Here is a 25,490-nt window from a genome sequence, read left to right on the forward strand (position 1 = left end):
AAGTACACTAGTGCCCTAAATTGGAGAAGCCACATGGACCCACCCTGATGCCACCAGACCTCTGAAGCTGGAGAAGCCACGTAGAGACCCTGCCAGCACTGAGATGCTTACAACGCCACTGGATTCAAAGACTTTCTACCCACTGGCCTGTGATCATCCTGCATTCGGCATCATTGCAAGTATTTTGTGAGTCTGAAGAGGATTTTACAGATTGGCATCAGACATATGGGCTAATATTGGACTTATGGGCTTGGAATGGACTGGGTTGGAATGCTTTCTCAATGTTTAATTCCACTTGCACATAAACTTTTCCCTTATATGCATATGAGTGTCGTCATCAATTTGTTTCTCTAGCCTACTCAGACTAACACACACACACACACTGTAGAGACTAGTCCTTCTGTTTCTTCCACCACCCTGTCATTTCCCAATGGGCACATGAACAAAGTGGACACGGTGGCAGGGATGGAGGTTATGCATGGGCACAGCAACATGGACTTCCACTCACCAAGGCTGACTTGGCCACTGCCACTGCTGAGTAACCTATCTGCCAGCAGCAGAAGCCAGCAATGAGTCCGAGATATGGAACCATTCCCCAGGTAGTACAACCAGTAACCTGGTGGCAGGTTGATTACATAGGACCACTTCCATCATGGAGGGGACAGTGTTTTGTCTTACTGGAATAGACACCTACTCTAGATATGGATTTGCCTTCCCTGCACGCAATGCTTCTGCCAAACCTACCATTCGTGGAGTACAGAATGCCTCATCCACCAGCATGGCAGCCCACATAGCATTGCTTCAGATCAAGGAACTCACTTCACAGCAAATGAAGTGTGGCAATGGCCCGATGCTCATGGAATCCACTGGTCATATCATGTTCCTCATCATCCTGAAGCAGCTGACTTGATAGAACAATGGAATGGGCTCCTAAAGACACAATTACGGCACCGGCTAGGCGACAACAACTTGTGGGGCTCGGGCAATGTTCTCCAGGAGGCTTTCTACACTCTAAACCAGCGGCCAACATATGATGTTTTGTCTTCAATAGCCAGGATTCATGGGTCCAGGAACCAAGGGGTGGAAGCTGGAGTGGCACCACTCACTATTACTCCTAGTGATCCCCTTGCAGCATTTTTGCTTCCTGTCCCAGCAACCCTATGTGCTTCAGGCCTGGAGGTCCTGGTCCTGAAGGAAGGAACTCTCTCACCTGGAAACAGCACGGATTCCACTGAACTGGCAGCTGAGAATGCCTGTGGTCACTTTGGGCTCCTCGTGCCTTTGGAACAACAGATCGGCAAGGGTGTTACTGTACTGAGTGTTATGATTGATCCTTATCACCAAGGAGAAATTGCATTGTTGCTACATAATGGAGGTAAAGAAGAATATGTCTGGAATTCAGGAGATCCTGTAGGCTGTCTCTTAGCACTACCATGCCCTTTGATTAAAGTAAACGGTAAACTACAACAACCCAATTCTGACAGGATGTCTAATGACCCAGACCCCTTAAGAATGCAGGTCTGGATCACCCCACCAGGTAAAGAACCCTGGCCAGCTGAGGTGCTGGCTGAGGGCAAAGGTAATACAGAATGGGTAGTAGAAAAAGGTAGTTCTACCTACTAGATATAACCACATGCTCAATTACAAAAGTGAGGTTTATGATTGTCCATTTATCTTCTTTATATGTGGATATTGAATATCTTTCCTTTGTTCATGTATGATGTACCAGATAGAATTCAATTCTGTGTATTTTCATTTACATATATGACTGAAGTATGGTGTTAGGTGTAAGCATGACTTCATTAATATCTTGAAATTACATATGGCGACATAATTGTGTACAGGTGCCAAGTTGACAAGGGGTGGACTGTAATAGGTAGGTTTATAGTGCCAACCTGGCCAATAGGAGCATTTGGTATTAATCAGATCTCAGTTTGATTGGAGGGCAAAGAGATAAATGGCTCTGCAAGGCCCACCCCCTGCTCTCTTGCTATCTGGTGATTGGACAAGCATGTGGCTGCTTTAACTACTTCTCTGCCTCAACTTGTGAGCTACACTACCTGTGGGAGAGCCAACCCATTGATCATGTCGCTAGAGCTTGAGGTTCCTCTGAGACCTGCTTCACCACGCTGTATACATTGCTTGAGGCTGGTGGATCCCATCATCTTGTATTGCCTGAGTTCAATATCCCATCCAGGCTTGCTTCCCTAAGCTCCTGAGATGCTGACTGTTGGTTACCTGCCCTGCTGTTTGCTGCTTGTGGGCAAACTCTGCCTGCATTTCCTGCGGGAAGACTCAGCTGTCTGCTTCCTTGACCTTGGACCCCGGCAGTCCTTATAAGTTGAAGGACTTCCTGTATATCAGCAGTTCTCAACCTGTGGGTTGCAACCCTTTTAGGGGTTGAATGACCATTTTACAGGGGTTGCCCAATTCATAACAGTATCAAAATTACAGTTATGAAGTAGCAACGAAAATAATTTTATGGTTGGGGTCACCACGATATGAGGAACTATATTAAAGGGCCGTGGCATTAGGAAGGTTGAGAACCACTGTTGTATATTAACTGTTGCATGGAAGTGAGTTGGACTGAGCCCTCTGTACTGCTGTGTGGACTAATTAGCTGTTACATTTCTTCATGCTGTATAAATCTATCCAAATATATATATTTGAACATATATTCATAAATGTCCTGGTTTTATTTCTCTAGAGAACCTTGCCTAATACACCATCTATATCTATCCTAGGGACACCTTCCTAAGTAGCCAATGGTATAGGTCCACACTAGTTGGGCTCTACTGATGATATTTTGACTCCACCATCCTTTACAGTAACTACACCCACCTTGTCTCTGTCCGTAGAGTGCTACCTCTTGACCTCATACCCCACAGGGCCCAATCAAGCCCATTGTTGGCAAGTGTCTTAATTCAATTAGGATAGTTTCCACTGTCAAGCTGGCTGATATAAAATCGCCATTGACAGGAGTCTTCAGAGATGCTGGGGCTCCCCTCACAAATTTGCTTTAGTGTGGGTCTAAGCCTTTGGACAACCCCCTGTGTAGTAGACCAAAGTAGGCCTGGGAGGTCAACTTGAGTTAGTGTAGGCCATCTCCCAAGTCATGCTTCAGCAAAGCAACCAAGTGAATTCTTAGGTCCTCTCCCAACCTCTCCAGCTGCATCACTGAATGAAGAATCTTCACTTAGCGGGTGTCTGTGTGTGCACATTAGAACACACTGGCAATTCTTTAGGAGCGACTTATCCTTCTTCCTGGGTCCATCTTGAATTCATTGATTGGCTTGCACAGATGAAAACTCCAGGAGGTAACAGCAGAAATATTGCTCTAGGGACAACTATATAAAAAGTCTCAGAGACCAACAGATAGGTAAATGAACCTTCTATTGCAGAAGAAACCAGATTCCTTCAGGTCAAGGTGTAAACGCTGTCCCTCTTCTTACCCAAGGCTTGTTGCCCCCTAGGCCAGCCTCCTGACTACCACTGGACACTGGGTGTCCACGTTTATCCCACTATGGCTGGCCTTTCCCTCCCACCCATCCTTTAAGTCCCAACCCAAACTCCAACTCGTGTAAGCACTGCCGGCTCTTAACCTCACAATTGCCTTGTATTTTGACAAGAACACACGGCAGGCTGCTTCCGTCTCGAGCCAGTCTCTTCTTTTCCCAAGACTAAAAGCAGATACTTTTGACACATCTCTGGGCGGAGCACAGGACTGTGATGAAAGGGGGCTGTCCCAGCTATGGGGAGAGAAGTTCTGATGTAAGACGTCACCTAGGACAGCGCCAGACAGACAGCTTGCCGGGTTTAGGGTCTGAGCACACATCCCAAAAGCAGTTAGTGGGTGACTTACAGGGGTGCCAGGGGCTGAGAGGGAGGGGGGTTATGTTTGGAGCTGAGTAGAAAGATCTAATGGGGCCGTATGTTGCCAAAGGCCACGGACATATGCTCCTGGACTGTAGCTGAACTGCGTTGTATATCCTTTTTTCCCTTTAGAATTCTTCTATGCTCTTTCATTCCCCAGGAGCCCTGGTGGCCTAGTGGGTTACATGTGGAGTTGCTAACTGCTAGGTCAGTGGTTTGCAACCACTGGTCGCTCAAGGGAGAAAGACTAGGCTTTCTACTCCTATAAAGAACAGAAATACTGTAAAGTAAAACTTCATTCGTATGTTTCTCTATTAAGTAACCATATTGTGAAAGTAAAATATCATATGGACCTTGAATTAGAAAGCCCAAACGGAAGAAGATGCTCTATCTCAGAGGGAAAGAAGTCAAGAAAAAAGCCAAGCTTGGAGTTGCAATATTGAAAGATCCAATGGGAAAAACATTGAATGATGCAGGAAACATGAGAAGAAGATGGAAAGCATTCAGAGTCACTGTACCCAAAAGAACTAGTCCGAACCAATGGTGCTGATGGAAGAAGCTGAAGCTGCCCTGAAAGCAGTAGTCAAAATCAAGGCCCCAGGAATGGATGGAGTACCAAAGGAAATGCTTCAACAGGCTGAGGAAGGACGGGGAGCACTCGCTCTTCCATGGCAGCGTATTAGGACGACAGCTGCATGGTCAGCTGCCTGGAACACATCTATATTTGCCCACAGTCCAAACAAAGGCTACCGACAGAACCCTCAAATAAAAGCACACTGTCACTGATACCACAGGCAAGGAAGATTTGGCTGAAGATCAACCAACAGTGACGGCAGCAAGTACATTGATCGGGGGCTGCCAGAGATTCGGAGTGGATTCAGAAGAGGACAGGAAACAAGGGACATCTAGCTGATGTCAGATGGATCTTGATGGAATACAAGAAAGATGTTGACTTGCGTTTTGCTGATGCTTCCAAGGCCTTCAACTGTGGCTCCTAACACGGCGTGGAGAGCCTTGAGAAGAAGGGGAATGCCAGAACACCTGGTTGTGCTTCTGTGAAACGTGCCCGTGGATCGAGAGGCAGCTGTGCGAACAGAACACGGGACTGCTGCACGGTCTCAAATCCGGACAGGTGTGCGTCATGGTTGTGTCCTCTCACCATCCTGATTCCATCTGGACGCTGATCGCGTCATCGGAGGAGCCGGGTGATTTAAAGGAGAAGGTGGCACCAGGATTGCAGGAAGGCTTATTAACAACCTGCACGATGCAGCGACACCACCTTGCTTGTGAAGGCGAGGAGGACTGCAAGCACTTGCTGAGGAAGCTCAAGGGTCACGGTGTGAAGAGGACCACTTTCCTCACGACTGGACCCATCGTGATAAACGGAGAAGAGATTGACGTTGTCGGGAACTGCATTGGGTAAATCTGCTGTTGAAAATTGTAGAGACGCAAGGATGTGGCTTTGAGGACGAAGATCCAAGCCCCGCTATTGTCACTGGCCTCATCAGCATGTGACAGTTGGACATTGAGTGAGGTGGACAGAAGAAGAATGGATGCATTTGAAGTGTGGGTCTGGAGAAGAATATCAGGCTACCCAAAGGACCAACAAGTCTGTCTTGGAAGAAGTACAGCCAGCGTGCTCCTTAGTGGAAAGGAGAGTGAGACTTTGTTATTCATACTTTGGATATGTTGTCAGGAGCGACCCGTCCCTGGAGAAAGGCATCATCCCGGCCAGGCAGGGAGGCAGCGAGAAAGAAAGCCCTCCAAGGAGATGCACTGACACGGCTGCATCAAGGGGGTTCAGGCACTGGGACCACTGTGAGGCTGTGCCTGCAGGACTGGGAAGGGTTTCATTCTGTAGTGCTATGGACCGAATGGCATCTAACAACAACCACCACAAAAGGAGGGCATTCTCCGAAACCCACATGACATTTCTCCTCTGTCCTCGGGTCGTTATGAGTCAGAATAGATTCCAAGTCCACCGGTAAATGAGTTTTCATCCCTATCACGCCCCACCCCTTTCCAGTGGCGAGAAGCTGTTTTCCCTGTTAAGATGCTGCCCTCTGCTGGTCGGTACTAAACTCACGGCTGAAAGTGATTTGATTGGTGGCTGGCACTTTGGGGTTGGACTTCCTCAAATTCACTGCTAGGAAGTCCATACTGACTCGTAGTGACCCCTGTGGGTCACAGAAAATACAACTACTTCCTGGAGTAGCAAGCCCAGTCTTTCTCTCTCTAAGCTGCTGGTGGTCCTGAACTGCCGACCAGGCGAATTGCTCCCCCAACTAGTAACCCCTAGGCTTGGCTTGGACAGTTGGCGAAAAAACAAAACTGCTGCAGAAAAATAGTAAAATGTTTTTTCTTTAAAGCCAGACAGCGATTCCATTTTATTTTGAGCATGATGAAGAAGCAGAGGTCGTGGTGAACCATGGAACGACCCCTCCTTGTTGAGAAGTCTGCGCATGGATGGGAACCACTAAGGGAGTGTGAACTTGTACCATAAAAAGACTAATGTTGACATGGTACAGCCTTTGGACCACCTCACCTGCTCCTACCAGGCTCCTAGAGAACAACTAAGAATGAAAGCATTTATTTCCGACTATGCTCAGCACAGGATTGACTCCCGAGCCTCCCGGGCCAGACCAACATCCAAGTGGGCTCGGCACAGCCCCATCAGGCAGGAACTCAATCCTGCTTTTGGAAATCCTCTAGAAACTTGGAAGAGATGTACGCCCCACTCTATTAAGACTCTGTTTCTGAACTTGGGGGGTGGGGTGGATTAGAATGCATGGAAACAGAGATTTGCGGGTCCCACCCAAGGGGACTCGACAGTGTCTGAAAGAGCACGTTGGAATTGTGAACAAGCCCCACCTGCCAAGTGGTTATTCCACTTACCCTCCTGGTGGAGAATTTTGAGTTCAACGAGAAAAAGCAGGATGTCAGGTGGCATTTGCCTGCCAACTTTAACCAGCCAGAAGCTGAGTGTGCGTGGGAAGGAAGAAGGAAAGAGGAGAAAAGCGCATCCTCTAACTGGCTCCCCAGAGCAGGGCCCTGGCTAACATCAGGACCACAGCCAAAGATGCTGGGACCTAAACGGTGTGAGTCACGTGATTCAACCTGATCAGATTTCTTATCTGGATGATGTCTCCTAGCTATCGGCTTCATCAGGGGTCAATGTCGTCGCTGCAGGGGGGTTAATTTCCAGCTTGCTTGCTTCTGGCTTCATCCCTCTTCCCTGAGCCTTGCAGTGGCCCAAATGTTACCGATCGCCTCTCCCTCAATCACCTCAGGCCGAGGCATTCCTTCAGGCTTGGGCCTTCCGCCGAGAGATGCAGGCGGCACTGCAAGAATACTCTTTCCCTGGGTGTCATGAGAGTCAAGACCTCTTTTCTTTATTTTTGGTGTCATGGCTTGGTTCTGACTTTTTTTCCCTTGTCATCTCACTGGGTGATTTTGGACATCCCTTCACCTCTCTGCAGCTCTCTGAAAAAGGAGAGGCCAGGGGTCCACACTCAAACACTGGAGGTCATGCCAGCGAGTGAAGAGAGCCAGGCGTGAGGTAAAAGCAGATGGTGAGAACCGTGAGAAACTAGGAGCACCTGTGAACAGTTGTGTGGGCTGTGCACTGCACAAGGGCACAGCTTCAGAGGGGCCACCATTCCCATCAACCTAGATCTTGATCCTCCCAGATTCCTGGAAGATCACCCCCCTAGAATCCAGGGCAGCGGTTCTCAACCTGTGAGTCGCAACCCCTTTGGAGATTGAACGACCCATTCACAGGGGTCACCTAAGACCATTGGAAAACACATATTTCCGATGGCCTTGGGAACCGAGACACCCCTTCTCTGTCTCCAGGCAGATATGCCCACCTATGAGTACTCGGCGTGAAGACTGTTACCCATGCTACAACATGCTTCAAGATGAAATATCATTGATTTGTCATTAGAAAGAAATATTTCACAGGATAGTGTAGCATAGTATTTTTGTCAGCACTATGCTTTCAATTTGTAACAATGAAAATCCCTCCTACATATCCGATATTTACATGGCGCTTCATAACAGTAGCTAAATGACAGTGATGAAGTAGCAACAGAAATAATGTTATGGTTGGGGGGGTCGCCGGCACATAAGGAACTGTACGAAAGGGTCGCGGCATGAGGACGGTAGAGAACCATTGCTCAAGGGGGTCGTGAGGAAGGGGAGCCTTCTCATTTGCACCCTGTGCTCAGCGGGTGGGCTGGCTGCAGGGGGCGGTGTGTGGCTAGTTAGCCCGCAAGAATGAACGAGGGCTCAAGGCGCCCACATCTGCTGGACTTTCTTGTTCTTGCCCTTATTGCGGAAGGCAGGTTTGGTTTTGTTCATTTGTGTTTTTCTAAGAAGCGGAAAATATGGTTTTCAATTGCCCCATTTAAAAAATTAACTGCTAATGAATTCCAAGGCATGGTTAACATCATGTGTATTAAACAAAATACTTTTTTTTTAATTAAAAGATCGCTTTATTGGGGGCTCTTACAGCTCTTAGAACAATCCATACGTCAGTTATATCAAGCGTAGTTGTACATAGGTTTTTGTTACTATTTTCTAAACTCTACTTTCTATTCGAGCCCTTAGTATCAGCTCCTCTTTTTTCCCTGCACCCCCCTCGTGACCCATTAATGAATTATAAATTATTATTATTTTCACATTTTACAACGGCCTGCTGTCTCTCTTCACCCATGGTTTCTGCTGTTCGTCCCCCCCCCCCAGGTGGGATGTGTGTGATGGTGATGTGTCAATCATGGCAATCAGTTCCCTCTTCTTGTCACCTTCCCCCTACCTTCCTGGTATCACTGCTCCCATTCCTGTGCCTGGATTCCATGTGTCGTGAGCTCTTATCTCTTAGCTGTGCCTGTGCACATGCTCCGGTCTAGCCTGAACTGAAAGGCAGGACTGGGGTCATGATAGCGGGGGGTGGGGAAGCTTCAAGGAACCAGAGGAACCTTGTGTTTCATCGCTGCTAAACTGAATGCTTGTTGACTCATCCCTTCTTTGTGCCCTTTCTGTGAGGGGCTGTCCCATTGCCTACAGATGAGTTTTGGGTTTCTGCTCTGATCCCCCTCACCCTCAACAATATGTTTTGTTTGTTTGTTTTGAGTCTTCTGATGCCTGTTACCTGATCCTTTCGACAACTCATGATCACACAGGCTGGTGTGTTTCTTCCATGTGGACTTGTGTTCTCTTTGCTAGATGGCCACTTGTCTAACTTTAAGACCCAGACACTATATCTTTTGATAGCCAACCACCATCTGCCTTCTTCATCACATTTGCTTATGCACCCATTTAAAACAAAACATTTTTGAGGCCAGATGCAGGCCAGGGATTGGAGGACATTCTTCCTACCTGTTTTCTGGCTAACTTCCATTCATCTTGTCCTGAAACAAATGCTACTTATCCAGAGACTGTTTCCTCATGTAAATATACCAACTGAGAAGCTCATCTCCACCTCAGACACACAGGCATTAGGTAAGTCTCTCCTCCTGGTCCCTACCGACCTGCCCATAGCTGCCTGGCATTTGACTTGTGAGTTCTTGACCTTGGATGACACTTGGAGTCCATTGCTGCCAAAGAAATGCCCCGGCATCCTCCCCCTGCCCTTTTCTCACCAGGCTAGTGATGACAGTGCGTTCAAGTCCAGCACCGCTCACCCTCATGGCGATGCCTGGCTCACGGTGGAAGCCCCCAGACCTGAGTTGGAGGGCTCCTAACAGACGTCTACTCCATCTCAGACTCCAGAGGAGGAGAGAGAGTTTCCAGGACAGAATTAAAGTCTGTCTCCCACACATATTTTATATTCTGATTTTATTTCAAATGAGTTAGAAGATGATTATTATGCCAACTAGTGAACCAACCCTGCTCCAGATTGATTGAGGAAATGTGGTGACTTTCCACACCAGACTGTGTGGTTTGGGATAGCTAAAGAACTCCCCAAGGATAACCCATCCTAGTGCCCAGAAATCATCGGCTAAACCAGCAAATTCTACAAGCATCCCCATGGAAAGCGGCCCAACTTAGCGTGAAGCTCATGATTGTAGGAGAGGCTGCGAAAGAAGAAAATCCAAAATGACAGAACCACTTCATTCTCAAGGAGCAAACCAGCAAAAAAGAAAGGCAAGGACAGGGAGAGCCAGGTCAAGGGGGGAGGAAACCCAGGAGATGGGCGCCCTGGAAGTGGACTTGGTCAGGGGCACAGTCTTCGTCCAGAACTCCACTGCCCGCTCTTTCAGTCTCTCGCCCACCGTGATGTTCACATCCAGCTGCAGGTACTGTTCCATCTGACTGTAGGCTGGCCACAGAGGCAAGCCTTCCCCATTGGGATTCCTGGAAGGGAAGACCCAAGAGGGTGAGACGTTGACCCTCAAAAAACACTGGTGTGGGGGAGAGAGACCTAACAGCTCACCTACCCGGTCCGAGCGAAGTGAGCCCAGTATTTCATGATCTTCCTGCTCAGCAGTTTTTCCTCCTCGGTGGCTCCTTCTGAAGGCGAGAAGTGCCAAGGTCAACCAAGGGTCCTCATCGTCTGGCCGCCCGAGCTGCCTTACACTGGACAAGCCACTCCACGCCTCCCCTCACAAGCCTACAGGGCCACTGGGCACCAAGGGACGAAGCTTGGGGCAGGAAGGGCTGCACGGCAATCGTGGCTCTGAGTGGGGGAGGCTGAACACAGATCTTTTCAGACCCTTCTTGTGAGGCTGTAGCTTCCTCAGGGCCAGGGGTGACCCCCCTTCTCCAGTCTGTCTCGCTCTCCTTTTGCAAACTCTTGATGCTGATGCTTCTTTGTTCGAAAAGATAACACCTGTCCAAGGGACAAAACCTAAACTGCCCCAAAAGGCAGTGATGTGAGGAAGGCTCCCATCCCACCTCTTCCCTCTCGATACCCAGGGTACCAGCTCGGGAGGCGATGCCTGTGACTGGTGTCCTGAGCACCGGCACAAGTGTGTGCATGACCCCTCTTTGTGCACACCGGACAGAATATTTTGCTGAAATTGTAGCTCGATGATAGGTCGTCCCACATCCTCTCCCACATAGCTGTCCTTTGTTTACAGCTGTTGTTCTGTAATGTAAAGGCCAGAAAGGCAATGCCCACCTAAAGAAAGTTCCAATCAATTTGTAAAGATAGAGGTCTCCAGCAGGCTGTTAGTGGGTCTTTAGGTTGGTGCCAATCTTAAGCTGGTAAAATAAATGCTTTCTATGTGTCTATATTTTGTGTATGGGAAAGTACAATTGTTAAAAAGAAAAAAAAAACAAGACACACCAGTAGGTGTGGGATTTCTGGGTTCAAGACAGCAGGCATTTGAGATTCTGATGGAGTTTGTCGGGAGTGTCTGCCCACAGCTGCCGGACCACAGGGCTCTTCCTCTGAATCGCCCTTGTTTCAGGTGAGACTGGGCAAACTCGCTGATGTGAATTTAGTTTGCAATTCTTTTGAGATGAGTGGGATCGAGTGGACGTTCTTGTTTCAGAGCCACTTCGATTTTCTTTTTTTGTAAACTGTCTATTACCTGCTTCTCTACGGGGCGGTGGATTTCCCATGTATTCATTCATTCATTCATTCATCCATTTATTTGAGCTCTCTAGGTCCCAAGAAAATTAAGCCCGTGCTGCATATGTCGTGAGTTTGGCGCACACACGCACACACACACACGCACACACACACACGCACACACACCACCCCAACTCCAGTTTGTGGGGTCCATCTGGTCAGTCCATAATAAACTCAGTAATCGTCGATGAGTAATAAATAATAATACTAACAGTTACTAAGCCCTCACTGTGTGCGGCCTTGGGATTATGGCATGTGGTTCTTATGACAAGGTAGGAGGTGGTTCTATGACTGTCTGTTTTTCGAAGATGAGCGTGAACTAAAGAGATATTAAATAAACCACAGTGCATGAACACACTGGGCCTTCATTGTAGAAAGGCCATTCCTTAGGGATTTGCGGCATCTATTTTTAATGGACTCACCTGTCTATAATTCCTGTGTTTTTTCTGTTAATAGTCTCATCTGATTGGCATCGAGGGTGCCATAAATTTAGAAAGAAAAGAGCTAACTAGTAAATACTTAATATAGTAACATTTACGTATAGCATCTCACAGCATGTCCATGAGCTCAGCGGGTGGTGCGGTGGTGGCCACGTGTCCAGTAGCTAACCGAAAGGGTAGCGAGTGGCTTGAGTCCTGGAGTTGAAGGTCCTGGAGACCCCAGTCAGCACTGAGATGTTTACAATGCCACTGGATCCACAAGACTTCCCACCCACTGGCCTGAGATCTTCCTGCATTCAGTGTCATTGCATGTGTTTCCTGACTCTGAAGAGGATTTGTGAGATTGGTATCAGGTACATGGGCTAATATCAGATTTATGGACTTGATCTGGACTGGGTTGGGATATTTTATCAAAATTCAATTGCTCTCGTATATAAAGCTCTTTCTTATACACATGAGTGTTCATGAACTTGTTTCTCTATTCAACCCAGACTAACACACCACACCAGACAAGCTGAAGGAGCATCGACACTATAACCCTGAGCTCTGTAAGAACCACCGGGAGATGCTTGATTCAGTGTCTCTGGGGGAGAAGTGAGACTTCACAACAGGGCCTCCGCCTGGCTGGAACAAGTTCACAGGCCTAGTTCCTGCAATGGGCAGACCCCCGAGGGCAGCTCCTCACCAAACATGCCAACGTCGCCCTCCAGAAAGGCACCCCCGAAGACGAAGCGGACTTCATCCGTGTGATCGGCTTTGACGAAAGCTGGCCGCGAGTCTCGAAAGCAATGGGGCCGGTGCTGGAACTCGTAGCAGTAGACTGGGGCCCCCGCGTCTGACACAAGTCAGGAGAAGGCCCGAGTCAGAGGTATGTAGGGTGGAGCGGGGGCGTAACCCTGCATCCCAACCCAGAGATCACCCCAGGCAGCTCAGAAGCAAGAGGCCGCCCAACGCAAGCTAATCTCTCCCTTTCGGTCCCATCTGTGGCTGCAATGTCCTGCCACCACAGCCTCCCAGGTTCATGACAGGAAGCTCATGCCCGGCAGCCTGATGGGGACATAGCTCTACTCTGTAAACAGTTCTTGTCTCAGTTAAGATCTCCCTCCTACCACTTCCTCTCCTGGACCCTGATTCAGCTTTCCAGAGACCAATAGATCCTAGAACGGTGCCAGGCTCACAGCACATCCTGGATGAATCTTCTTGGAAAGAGAAGATAGGAAGTGAGTGAGTGAGCGATGGGATGAAGTTGAAGGAGGAAGAGGCGGAGAAAAGGAGAAAGAAAAGAAAACTGGGTTTGTGTCTCCACAAGCCATCTTCTCTTGCTTGATTCCTTCACACTCCTGAAAGCTGAGATGCTGTGAAGAGAATGAAGTCTTGGGGATTCGGGTCAATCTTGGGGACCCCCCTCCCAAAGAGACGCAGAAGTCCTAGCCCCTGTTCCTGTCAATAGGATCCTGTTTGGAAACAGGGGGCTTCTATTGTCATGTCAATGAGGGCGTAGGGAGGCTCAAAATGACAGTTCAGAAAATGGAGCAGTAATAGCAGCGAGGTGCATGTCCCCACAGCTACCAGCAGGTTGATCTCAAAAGGGCAGCCTCTCCCCAAGGCCAGAGCTCAGAGCACTAGGAAGGAAGAGGACTGGAAACAAGAAACACAGGGACTGCGTGGAGGAGCTGATACCAAGAGCTCTAGTAGAAAGAAAGTGTTTTTAAAAGGATGATGATATCATATGTACAAATGGACTTGACCCAATGGATGGATGGATGGGTGGATGGATAGATGGATGGATGGATGGCTTATTGCTGTAAGAGCCCCCAATAAAATGATTTATAAAAATAATAATAACGGGAGCAGGCTGCATGCAGGGACATAGGCAGGGAGACAGAGGCCAGGTGAGGGCCACCTTCAAGTAAAGGAAGCCAGAGAGAAGTCACCAGAGGACCCAGCAAGGCTGACACGCTGACCTTAACTCTCAGCCCCTGGGACTGAGGCAGCATTTGGTTCCAGCAGCACTGGGTAACTGGGGGCTGGGGCCAGGGCTCTGAGAATGATAGGGTGGTGGGTGCTCTCAGCTCTGTTCTGATGAAGAGAAAGGGGAGACTGTCCCCAACTCAGAAAGCCAGACGAGCTGTAAGTCAGTGTCACAAGGTCAGGGAGAAGGTGCCAGACGCGGGACCCCTCTTACGGAAGGAGGCTGGGCAGCAGAGGACATGGGTCCCTGTGGCCACCAGTTCCACCACAGACTCACCTCTGTGATACCGAGCTGTGACCAGGCTGGGGACCACAAAGAACATATCACCAAGCAAGTCCAAGAAGCTGCTTTGAATTTCAGCCGCAGAGTGCTTGTCATGGAGGTATTCGTCAGTCAGGACCTCCCACAGTGACCTGGGGATGTGCTGTAAAAACCGTCACCAGTTACTGGAGAAACCAGGCCCCGCCCCCGGCCCCCCATGTGCAGGCGTGGTGCTGGGGGTTTGGTGTGCCCTGCCTCCTGTCACTTCCCCAGCAACCTTCGATGAGATGGCCCATTTCACAAATGATGACAGTGAGGCTTCGAGTGGGTAAGTGTTTGGTCCAAACCATGGTTCTGCCTGAGTGTATTTGCCTCTGAAACCCGGGCCCCTGGGCCCATGTCCACTCAGACACAGCCACCTCTGAGGAGAATTGTGGGCGCCAAGTTCAAACTCAGTAGCCATGTCAAGCTGGCAACTGCAGAACCTTCCATGAAGCAGGGTGTTCTGAGAGGCATGGGGCCCTTTAGAATGATGCAGGCCTCCCAGCTGACCCTGCTCCTGGGTGCCAGCACCAACCCCATCTCTTTGCTAACAAACCTGATAGAGCTGGTGTCTTCTGTGAGCCCTGGTGGCATGGTGGTAATAGGTTGGAATACTTAACCATAAGGTCAACGGTTCAAAACCACCAGCCGATCGTGGGAAGAAAGATGAGGCTTTCTATTCCCATAAAGAGTTCCAGACTCAGACCCACAGAGATAGTTCTGCCCTGTCCTATCGGGTCACTGCGAGTCCGAATAGACTCAATGGCCGTGATTTGGAAGCCCTGGGTGGAGCAAACCATGAAACGCTCAGCTCCGAATGAAAAGGTGGTCAGCTCAAACCCACTCAGAGCCCCTTGGAAGAAAGAGCTGGTGATCCAGTTCTGAAAGCTCACAACCATTGAAAACCCCACGCAGTGCCATTCTACACAGAAACGCAGAGGGCACGAGGAGTCCGGATCGACTCAGTGATGGATTTCTTGGAGCTGAAATTTTCTCATTTATAAAAAGTGGGTGTTCAGAGGATTGTGGGAGACATGAAGCATCAGCCCTTCCTGCCCTCTCCTATCCCTCAGGTACCTTCAAGGACATTGAGTGCCACCTTCCACCCGGCACCAGCCTGCTACCCAGCTTTCTCTCTCCCTGCTTGGCCAGGCAGAAATGCCGGAGAGTGGAGGGTAAACTTCATGAAAAGGCAGGCGGGCATCTGTGGCTTTGGGGGCCAGTAGGCCATGCTGTTGCCCCTCACCCCCTCCCACGACAACAGAGGCCCTCCCTGGGTAGTTTCTGTGCCATCTGGGAGCAGCATTTGGTTTTCAGTCAGACCCCAAGCAAGGGAGACCCCAGCAGATGTAGGAGGGATAGTGGGAGCCAGTGTGGGTAAGAAGGCTGAAGGTGGGGAGTGGGGGAGTCTCAGTACAGACTCTTAGGGTTCCGGAGGATCCAAGGACCACACAGAGAGTGAAAAGAAGCTTCTGGAATGTTACCAGGCACAGAGGGAACCTGCGTGCCTTTCCTCCTGACCCATGTCCTATAAAACCACACTTGAGCCTGGCCTCTAGCTACCCACTCTACCTGTGTCCTCTGGTTCAAATGTTCCTCTTCCCTAATGCCCGACCAGCGACCTCCTCCTCCAGGAAGCCAGCTGCAGAGCAGCCAGCGGGGGCCCACTGCCCGGCTTCCATTTCACTATCTCTCGGCTCTCCTGGTCAGACATCCAAGAGACAGCAAATGCCCTTGCTTCTGCTTCAGGGCACCCCTGCCTCCACTCTGAACTGCTTTGCACCCAGAGAGCTTCCTTGTGGGGGGATTCAACACAACGAATCTAGGAATGCTCACTTGTAAAAGTCTACTTTATCTATGATGACAGACTATAATCCTGTGGGTAACTGGTACATCTTAGGATCAATGGAAGGTCTCAAGGCCCTTAGGTGTTCTTGGATGACAGTTTGAATCCACCCTTGGGTGGTGGAGAAGGAAAGATCTGACCATCTGCTTCCATGATGTTTCCTGCCCAGAAAACCCCAATGGAAAGTTCTACTCTGCCACACGGGTTCCCCTCATTCAGGACCAACTTGACAGCAGCCCGCAGCTGCCTGACCCACAGTGCCACCAGGACTCCTGTGAAGGAGATAAGTAGCGGGTAACTAATGATCGATTGCTTCTTTGCAGCCATTTTGGACTTGCAGGCTGGATTTTAAGCAAACTGCAAATTGATTCATATCACTTCCCTGTCGGTGGCTGGCCCGTAAATGAAATGTATGCTTGCTCTGTCCATAGGTGAGACCATCCCCTGCTTGGCTCACCCTCCAACTTGACCTGCACACATCCCTCTCCTCCTGGTCCTCTTGCTCTCTCAGCCCCGCTTACCCGTGCCCCTCCATCTTCAAGAGACAAAGGGCACTCAGTCCCAGACACATTTCTCCCTGGGGGAGCTGCCAGCTTAGACATCCTCCACTCTGGCTCATCTAACACTGCACGGAAGGGCTTCACCCTGTCTAAGCACCCAACCATCTCTCAAGCACAAGGGGCCAGACTGCCTGCTTGTCATTGGGTCCCTGGGGCTGATGGGAGCACCACTTGCACATCTGTTGAATGAGTAACTGGGTCACGTGAACATGTTCATGGAAAATGGAAGAACGGGAAGAAAAACAGAAGAAATGCCTAGAGTGAAACTGAACAGCGGCCAGCTTCTTTCATGAATGAATACACACGTGATGGGCCCTGGACTTTCAAGTGCCCGGCACAGCGGGTGCTCGGTGCACAGTGAAGCCCCCAGTCCCAGGTGTGCTTTGGAACACAGGACTTTTCAGATTGCAGATAGAGCCTGGGGCACAGCTGCTGTAGCTCACGTGACCCACTCAGTGGGGCCCAGGGCAGCGCCCGGTATACTATGCCCACAGAGAAACGTGACTACAGAGATCAATATAGCAACCTGCCAGTAAAGCTCATGGGCCACCGATCAGTATAGACCATGTTTGGGGGCCACGGGGCAATACTGTTCATAGCTCTCTTAAGGTTTAGAACATGGCCAACACGACTTGGGCCTGTCCTTAGTCAAGGTCTATTGAATGAATGAAGGAGGAATGAATGTCTGGCCCCAGGCACGTAGCTCGTGCATGCTAGTGCTGTGAGCACATCTCTGGAAACCGCACGCATGCAGGCTCACTCACCAAGGCGGAACGTATGGCGTGGAATATGCGAGTCTTGCTGGAGCTCTGGAAGATCTCAGGGACCTCCTTCTGCGGAGAGAGCAACAGGGAAGCCTCTGTGAGCTCTCCTGGTTCAGAAAGCAAGGCCATCTCCCAGGGGGGTAGGTGGGCATGTTCTGGCCCAGGAGCACCCTCGGCAGAATGGTCTCGCTCACATCTGACAAAAGGCAGCTGTCCGCTGACATCTGTGGTCTGTGGAGCCCTAATGGCCACTCTGTGGAAAGGCCACATGTTGGCTTTGGAACCAAGACCACGGAAAGGCTAGAAGTTGGTGACATTACGAGATCATTGTTCTCTTTCTTTTAAGGCTTTTGCGAAGAAGACCGTGAGAAGGCAGCAGTGGGAATGCTGGCCAGAGAGACCCAACGGTGGTAAAGAGGGACGCAGAACTCCTGAAAACGTTACGCCCCAGCCCCTGGCTTAACTATCCCCACCCGTGTAAAAGGCAGAGGCTGGTGTCAATCAATGAGGTTTGATGGTATGAAGCATTGACTCCCCTAATCTTTCCAGGGGAGTTGAAAAGCTGATGCCCACTGAGAGGTTCCTCCTAAACCCTAGGGTCAAGAAATCAAGGCTCCTTCTCAGCATTCAGAATCCCTGGGTGATGGGAATGGTCATTGTGTTCAGCTGCTCACTGAAAGGTCGGAGGTTCTAATCCACCTGGAACTGCCTTGGGAATAAAGCTTAGTGAACTGCTGCCCCCAGAGGCAACCCCTGAAAGCCCTGGCTCACAGTTCTACTCTGACCTATATGGGGTCCCCCTGAAAAGGGGTCAACTCAGTAGCAACTGTTTGGTTGTTTTTTTTTTTTTCATTTCCCTCCATGTTCAAATGAACCCTCATCAGAACGGTCCTCCCCAGCCAATCGTGCTCCGTCTTAGCTAATGCCCTTCATTCCACTTCTTGCTCGCTGAAATCATCGCTCCCACCTTGCCTTTCATCTCCGCCCTTAAGGATGTAAGCTCCCAGAAAGCTAGGACCTTGTGTCTTAGGTCCTGGGGACTCCTCAGTTTCCACCAGAGTGTGGAGACTCTAGTAAACGCTCAATGAAATGCCTTGCATGAATAAGCAATTTTGCCATGTGCACAACCTTAGAAAGCAATCTTGGAAGTCAGAAAATCCAGACATGGAAGTTTAGAGGACTGATGTTTCCAAAACCTATCTGAATTTCATCTTTGCCCTATGTGCTAGTTACATAATCTGGTGTCAACTTGAGACTATTAAGAGTGAAGGGGTGGAGTTTAGCCAGTCAATCAGGTTGCAGCTTGATGACCTCATTTGGAGGCACTAAGGAGATCAATAGCCTACTAGAGGGGAGACATACGCACTCTCCCTGTGAGAAACATTTCCGTTGACAAGTCACATGGAGCTACGCTGAGAGAGTCAGAGCCCTGGAGCTGGAGGAGCCATGTGGAGACCCACACCAGCACTGAGTTGCTTCCACCACCACTGGATCCACAAGACTTTCCACCCATTGGCCTGTGATCTTCCTACATTAAGCATCATTGCAAATGTTGTGTGAGTCAGAAGAGGAATTTATAGATTAGTATCAGACATACAGGCTAATATCGGCCTTATGGACTTGATCTGGACTGGGCTGGAATGTTTTCTCAATATTCAATTGCTCTTGTATATAAAGCTCTGTCTTATACACATATAAGGGTGTCCCTAGATTTGTTTCTCTAGTCAACCCACACTAACACATAGTAATAACTGTTTTTATCTGAAACAACCAATTGCACTGTCTTTCATAAAAACCAAGTGGATGAAATTCACCAGCTTTTCAGTACAGTGGCTCCTATCACCATCAACCTGCATGCGGATCAAGTAAGACACTCTCTGCATGTTCCCCCAACTCTCAGTTACCCTCTTTCCACAAGAGGAAAGATTGTCACAGCCCACTGGAGAGCAGGGAGGTTGGCGAGCTTCTTACCATGGGTATCATGTAACCACATTCCTGATTATTGACGCCAATGATGGAAGGAATGGGATGAAATGCTTTTTGAATCAATAGATCCTGGGGCTCCTCAAGAAGGAAATGACCATCGATCACCCGAGTGAAAAACTTTGTTTTCTGAAATTGGGAAGAGAAGAAAACTCAATAGCTGTTCAAACTGCTGCCAAGCTGAGCCTGCTCCACCGAGCAGTGGCCAAAATTCACTAGGAAAGGGAAACAAAGAGACTGGTGCCCCAGGCCAACCCATCAGTGCCTGGACAGCCCTGCCGCTGACGTGGGCAGGGGCACGCAACTCTCTGGGCCTGTTTACTCATTTGCGGAATGGGTAATAACAATCATCTACCAAAGATAACAGTGCCAAGAGCAGGGATCCTCCGATTAGGGGTCCTGGGTGGGCAACAGCATCAGTATCCCTTGGGAACTTACTGGGAATGTACCGGTAAATTCTCAGACCCTACTCCAGGCCTATGGAATCAGAAACTCCAGGGATGCATCCCAGAATTATCATTATTTAACAAGCCCTCTCTGTGATTTGAATGCACACTCAAGTTTGAGAATCCCTGGCTAAATTCCATGGGCCAAGTGTGGAGGGCAGGGGGTGACCTGGATGGGAGGATGTAGTATGAACATCCTCCTGATATGTCTTCCAGAGAGCATTTTGTCCTTTGCGTGACTGAATACCTCCCGAGTCTCAGAAAGCAAGACCTCACTCTAATGACAATTTTTTAAAAATGTTCTCTTTTGTGTGTGTGGGGATAACACACAAGGGAGCTTTCATGATACATCAAGCCAAATACCATCTTCATTGACTCCGGCATTGGGTGTCATGCCTGGCCCATTGCAGATTCTCACGATATGCTGAATAACTGCTTAACAAATGACCGACTCTGACAGAAATGGGCTTAGCCCTTTCAATGGCCATCAAGGGCTCTTGAGATTAGAAGGGGCAAGAAAGAGCACCGAGTGATTGATTGAAGGTTTGCCAGTGATCATCTAGTCTTTGCCTGGGGAACCTCAAGGGTGGGACTCTCGCTGTCTTAGGAAAACACAACAACGCAGCCCTCCTTCCGACAACTGAGGTTTTAGCATGTCCTCAGTTGGACCAAGCTCAAAGGCTTCCTAATAGAACTCTGGCTCTCGGTCTTGATTTCACCTACCAGAAGCATGGGGGACTATGCTTCCCAATAAGATGATTTCAATGACATAGAGGTAGCTTTGCATCTTGCTGGGTGTCGCTTTGTCCCCACCAACTTCCTTAGATTACCTGTCAGGGTTTTATATCCCACGTTGCCTTTAATAGACATTGCCATGACTCCCCACTCCCCATCTTTTTTAAGTCCCAGATCCAAGAAATAAATGGGAGGGGAAGTCTCTTTCCCAACAGAAATTCTGCTCTCAAACGCTTTCTTCCCTCCTCACCTGACTCAGGCTCAGCAGCTCCGCGGAGGATTTTGCCCTCAGGCACCGCAGCAGGCCCACGGAGTCTTTCCTGCTGCAGCCACAGATCTCTGCGAGGAACTGCAGCTATTGCAGAGAAAACAAAGAGCAGACAGAGCATGGCACTGAAAGCATCCCAAAAAGGAAAGTTGGGGAGAAACCGTAGTCCAGCCACAGCCCCGTCCTTCCTCTATGAAGTCTAACCTGCTGTCCCTCCCCATCCTTGTGCACCTGTGATGGAACGAACACTTTGTCATTGCATCATTTTTAGTCTCTTGCTTGACTTTAGCAAATCAGACCTAAGGGTGGGGAATGGTCAATCTGAATGTAGAACAGAGTCAAGATTCCTGGGTCATAGACATATCATATCTTTGATATTGGCTCCCCTGGAAATAGGCCCTATGGACCCATGCAGTCCACTCTTGGGTGCCAAAGGGAGTCACGTCTAGAGAATTCCTGAGAGTGGGAACCAACCTGGCTAGCTCCTTAATTGCCATTGAGACATTACTCTAGATTAGCTTCTCAACTGGTCAGCTCTGCTCAAGCCCAGCTTCCCACCCCATGTCTGGAGTGTCCTGGGCATCTCCTTTATTTCTCTATAGAAGTTCTATGCATTCTTTATGACTCACATCCCACCTCTTGCAGGATGTCCCTTTAAACCATTGCAATTCCCATGAATCCGTGGTCCTCTAATATCCCATCACCCCAAGGGCTCTCTTCTCAACTTAGCCCTCTAATAAAACACCTTCTCGCCCTGTCATTGAACCGCATGAGTAGAATTGTCCCCTGAAAGTGACAGTGTTTAATCATCTGGGAGTCATGGATGTTCTGGGAATTCAAAGAAAGCTACCGGAGACCCTCTCGTTAGCAAAATGCGTGTGCACATCCAGTCGGTATAGAGTTGTAAGATATTCAAGGTCCACCTCCCAAACCTGTCGGTGAATGCCAGGTTATCGCCTTTGTTATTAAAATGATCATAGTCACGTTGAGTTGAAGATATGCCTTTTCCACTTGCCAACCCACCATAACATAGGTCTGGGGGAAATGTAGGCATTCAATAAGGGTGTGGCAGATGGAGAGTCATTTTATGTATAACGCGACCATCATCAATATTCCCTGGGTATTGAGGAGATTTCCACCGTTTTATAAATCCATGCTTCTGCTGTTAGTATGGGTTGGTTTTCCCCTGCAAGATAGTGAAGAAAATGCACTCCTACAGTAAATAATACTAAGGCGTTGTCTCCATGACTCAGGGCTGAAGAGTCCACAGAGAATGAATCAGCTCATTCATTCATCAAGCATGTATAGTTGCCTAATACACACTGAGGAGGTCCCCACCATCTAGTAGAAAATAGGACAAGTGAGAGAGGACAGAGGAACAGATTCCCCACCTCCCTTAGACAAGTCCAACATCCATTGGTCACAGTATTCTTTCCCCCTGAGCTTCAAATAGCCTCAAAATCATTCTTGGCTGATACTACAGAACCATCCATGTCCTGTGGAGTAGAGTAGGTACCCTAGATGACCTATGTAGAATCCTGGTGACTGAGTTATATATCACAAACCAAGACTAAGGAACAGGTGTAGGAACTGTAAAACACGCGCACACACACACACACATCCCTGTGCCTCAGCTGTGTTGCATAGGACACATCGGACCCATGGGTTGCCTAGGACCCATTTCCTGTTGAATCAGACTTCCCAAAGGGAAGCAAGGTTCACTCTGTGCCAGCATTGGGATCTCGGGGCCTGGTCCATGAGGAAAGCCAAGCACATGAAGCAAAGGAGACAGACAATCGACTGACTTCCAGGGCGTGTTAACAATATACCTACATCCTGGTCCCTCTCATTAGCAGAGGCCTTCATGTAAGGAATGATGGCCACCCCACTCTCCATGATGGCTTTGTGGAATAAGCCATTGGCCATGGGAGACAGAACCTGGAGAGAGAACACAGAAAAAATTACCATGCCTGTCACTCATACTGCCCATCTTTTGTGGACAACTTAATTAACCTCTCTGGGTTCCAGGGCCTTCATGAACTTGGCAATCAAACATCCCACAATGTGCGTTCTAGCTCCTTCACTTCCTAGCTGGGTAACGTCAGGTAAGTTGCTTACTGTGTGTACCAGTTTGCCCCCTGTCCTTGAGTCCATATCACAGGGGTGTCCTGAGGCATCGGGGAAGAATGAACGCTGAAGAGCCATGTTCACAGACAATACTTGGCCAAGAATAAGTACTAGAGACATGGTGGGCATTGCTAGATCTATAGAACTGGGTGACTGTAATTCACTTTATTCATTTCGAATATCTAAAAATAACGACATATAAGTCAAGTGCTATAACGCAGAAGCTCGCTTAACCGCCTCAAAGAATGGACTTCTGATGTTAACTGAGCCTCTGCATTCTCTTCTTTACACCTGCGAACTGATGCCCGGAAAGGCAGACCTCTTACAGCAGTGGGTCGCTCTCTAGTACCTCGGATTTCTGTTCTTACCAGTTTGCCACCCAACTGTGTGTGCCTGTGTGTGTGTGTTTTCGGTTGCATTTGCTATTGTAATTCCATAATTGAATGAAAGACATGAATAGGTCAGTGTTGAGCATAAAAAAGGGAAGCAAAGTATTTGCAGGGAAACAAGCTGTACAGCCGGGTGTGGAGGAGATTAGATCCAATACTTGAGGGTAAAGGGTAGAACTCCAGGCTTGCTGTAGTCTGACTGCTTTGCGGCTACTTCTAGGGTCAGGTTCCCAGGACAAGCAATCCCAGGGCTGTGAGGGTGAAAGGTGGCTTTTACAGGACAGCCTGTGCTTGGCCCAGTCAGGGGAGAGAAGGTCCAATCATATCAAACCATCCATGGAGATGTACATTTTACGGTTTAAGTTGCAAGGAAAACATTCCTGTATCGGGTTGCTAACCAGGTCAGCGGTTCCAAACTACCCGTGGCTCCTTAGGAGGAAAACGAGGTTTCTACTCCCTTAAAGAGTTAACGTCTCAGAAATCCACAGGGGCAGTTCTACCTTGTCCTATAAAGTCACCATGAGGCAGAATGGACTTGGTGACAGTGAATGCTTCAACTTAGGTTTGTCCGTTAAACGAATAATTGCCCAGGACTTCTACTCTTCCAGGAGAAGGGGTTTTCCTCACGTGTTTATGCCCTATGTGGACTTAGAGAATTCATTCAAACTCTCCCTATGGCAGCTCCCTAGCTAATACACGACCAAGCCCCTAGCTCGCAATGCATGTGTGAGGCTGGAGGGAGCCCATGTGTTCGTGCACCACGAAAGCACATGCCAACCTCACTGTCCTCGTTTTGTGACCTCAACACTGAGATTCATTAAAGTCACAAAGCCCAGAACTCACGAGACTGGAAACACTGATCGCCCCCGCCGACTCTCCGAAGATGGTCACAGAGCCTGGGTTCCCGCCAAAGAACTTGATGTTCTCCTGGACCCAGGTGAGGGCAGCCACCTGGTCTAGGAAGGCCCAGTTTCCTCGAGCATGCTGGTCTCCTGTGCTGTGGATGAGAGGCCAGGTGAGAATTCTTAGTGGGCCGTCATCTGCTTTCTGCAGCCCAGAGGGTTGCAAGCAGAGACAGGGGCACTGCTCTCTGAGAAGGCGCTTGGGGGTGCCAGCCTGGGGGATCTGAGAAAATTGGGCTTCTTCCTTACACTTTGCTGAGATGTTGGCTTTTGACAGCTATAGCTCACCCCAGAACAAAGCACATGCATGACTGTACACCAACGTCAGGATACTCCTAGGGCTCTGGAAGCCTGTGGGTCCCAGGAGATGGGTGTGGCCCTGATAAGAAGCTAGTCCCCCCAGCTGCCCCTTACATGGTTGCCTTTCACGGTCTGGCCTGGCTCTGACCCCTCGACTTGTTCTGACTCAGCCTTCCCTCTTCAGGACCCCCACATCTGCCCACGTTATCCTCAGCATGGCTCCTATCCTCCAGCTCTCTTCTCCCGAGATGCCCACTGGTCCAGTGGGGAACATCATGGCCCCTGGCACAGAATTTATAGGCTGGTTGCTTAGGAGTTGGTCATTTGGGACAAGCCAGTGACCGTGCTTTGCATCCACCTTGGATTAACTTTCTAGTATCTAACATGGATAGGGGGGACCCTGGTGGCATAGTGGGTTATGAATTGGGCTCTTATCCACAGGATCACACGTTAAAATCTACCAGGGGGATTAGTAATCGTGCCTGCATCCTAGGGCTATGGTGAAGTGCGATAGCACAAGACCCACAAAAAGGGTGATGTACAGACTAGGCCATGGATCCTGTTATTGAACCATGGCCCAGCTTCCGCGCCCATGAGCCAAAGACCTCGTAGGCATGAAGGTCATGGTAATAATCAACTGACTGGATGCCCCACCTGCAGCCCCCAGCCCAGCCTCCGCTCTGCTCCGGCATGAGCTCCTGGTTACTCTGCACTGAGGCAGACACTCCTGGATTCCTTAGTCTTCATCGGATAAAGCCTACCCTCCAATTGGGGCCTGGCGTTGTAGGCCTTTCCCCAACAGGCCTCTCTCTGCCTTTCCAGACCCATTGCCTACTGCATCTTTTTCTTCCTTTGTTCAAACCCAGGCACCATCAGCAGAGATTCGGACATTTGTCTGCCAAAGGAAGCCTATGCAGCATCCCAATTGGTCAAGCAGCTGGGAGTCTAAGCTGCTGTAGCCAGGGCAAGCTTCTAGACCTCGCTTGCCTTCACAGCAGCTGCA

The 25,490-nt window shown here is 49.2% G+C and overlaps 1 protein-coding gene across 1 annotated transcript in view; it reads right to left on the reverse strand.

The window, feature by feature from the left end:
* LOC142431721 (carboxylesterase 5A-like) overlaps positions 1–25,490 on the reverse strand; it is an 80,468-nt gene that overhangs the window by 46,282 nt on the left and 8,696 nt on the right. Inside the window, 10 exon segments of the mRNA XM_075536700.1 lie at positions 10,006–10,063; positions 10,065–10,230; positions 10,314–10,386; positions 12,578–12,727; positions 14,141–14,288; positions 17,338–17,406; positions 19,309–19,449; positions 20,752–20,856; positions 22,603–22,707; positions 24,129–24,282. Coding sequence (XP_075392815.1) covers positions 10,006–10,063; positions 10,065–10,230; positions 10,314–10,386; positions 12,578–12,727; positions 14,141–14,288; positions 17,338–17,406; positions 19,309–19,449; positions 20,752–20,856; positions 22,603–22,707; positions 24,129–24,282 — 1,169 coding nt within the window.

The sequence above is a fragment of the Tenrec ecaudatus genome, chromosome 18 (genome assembly GCF_050624435.1).
Source record: "Tenrec ecaudatus isolate mTenEca1 chromosome 18, mTenEca1.hap1, whole genome shotgun sequence".
Classification (NCBI taxonomy): domain Eukaryota; kingdom Metazoa; phylum Chordata; class Mammalia; order Afrosoricida; family Tenrecidae; genus Tenrec; species Tenrec ecaudatus.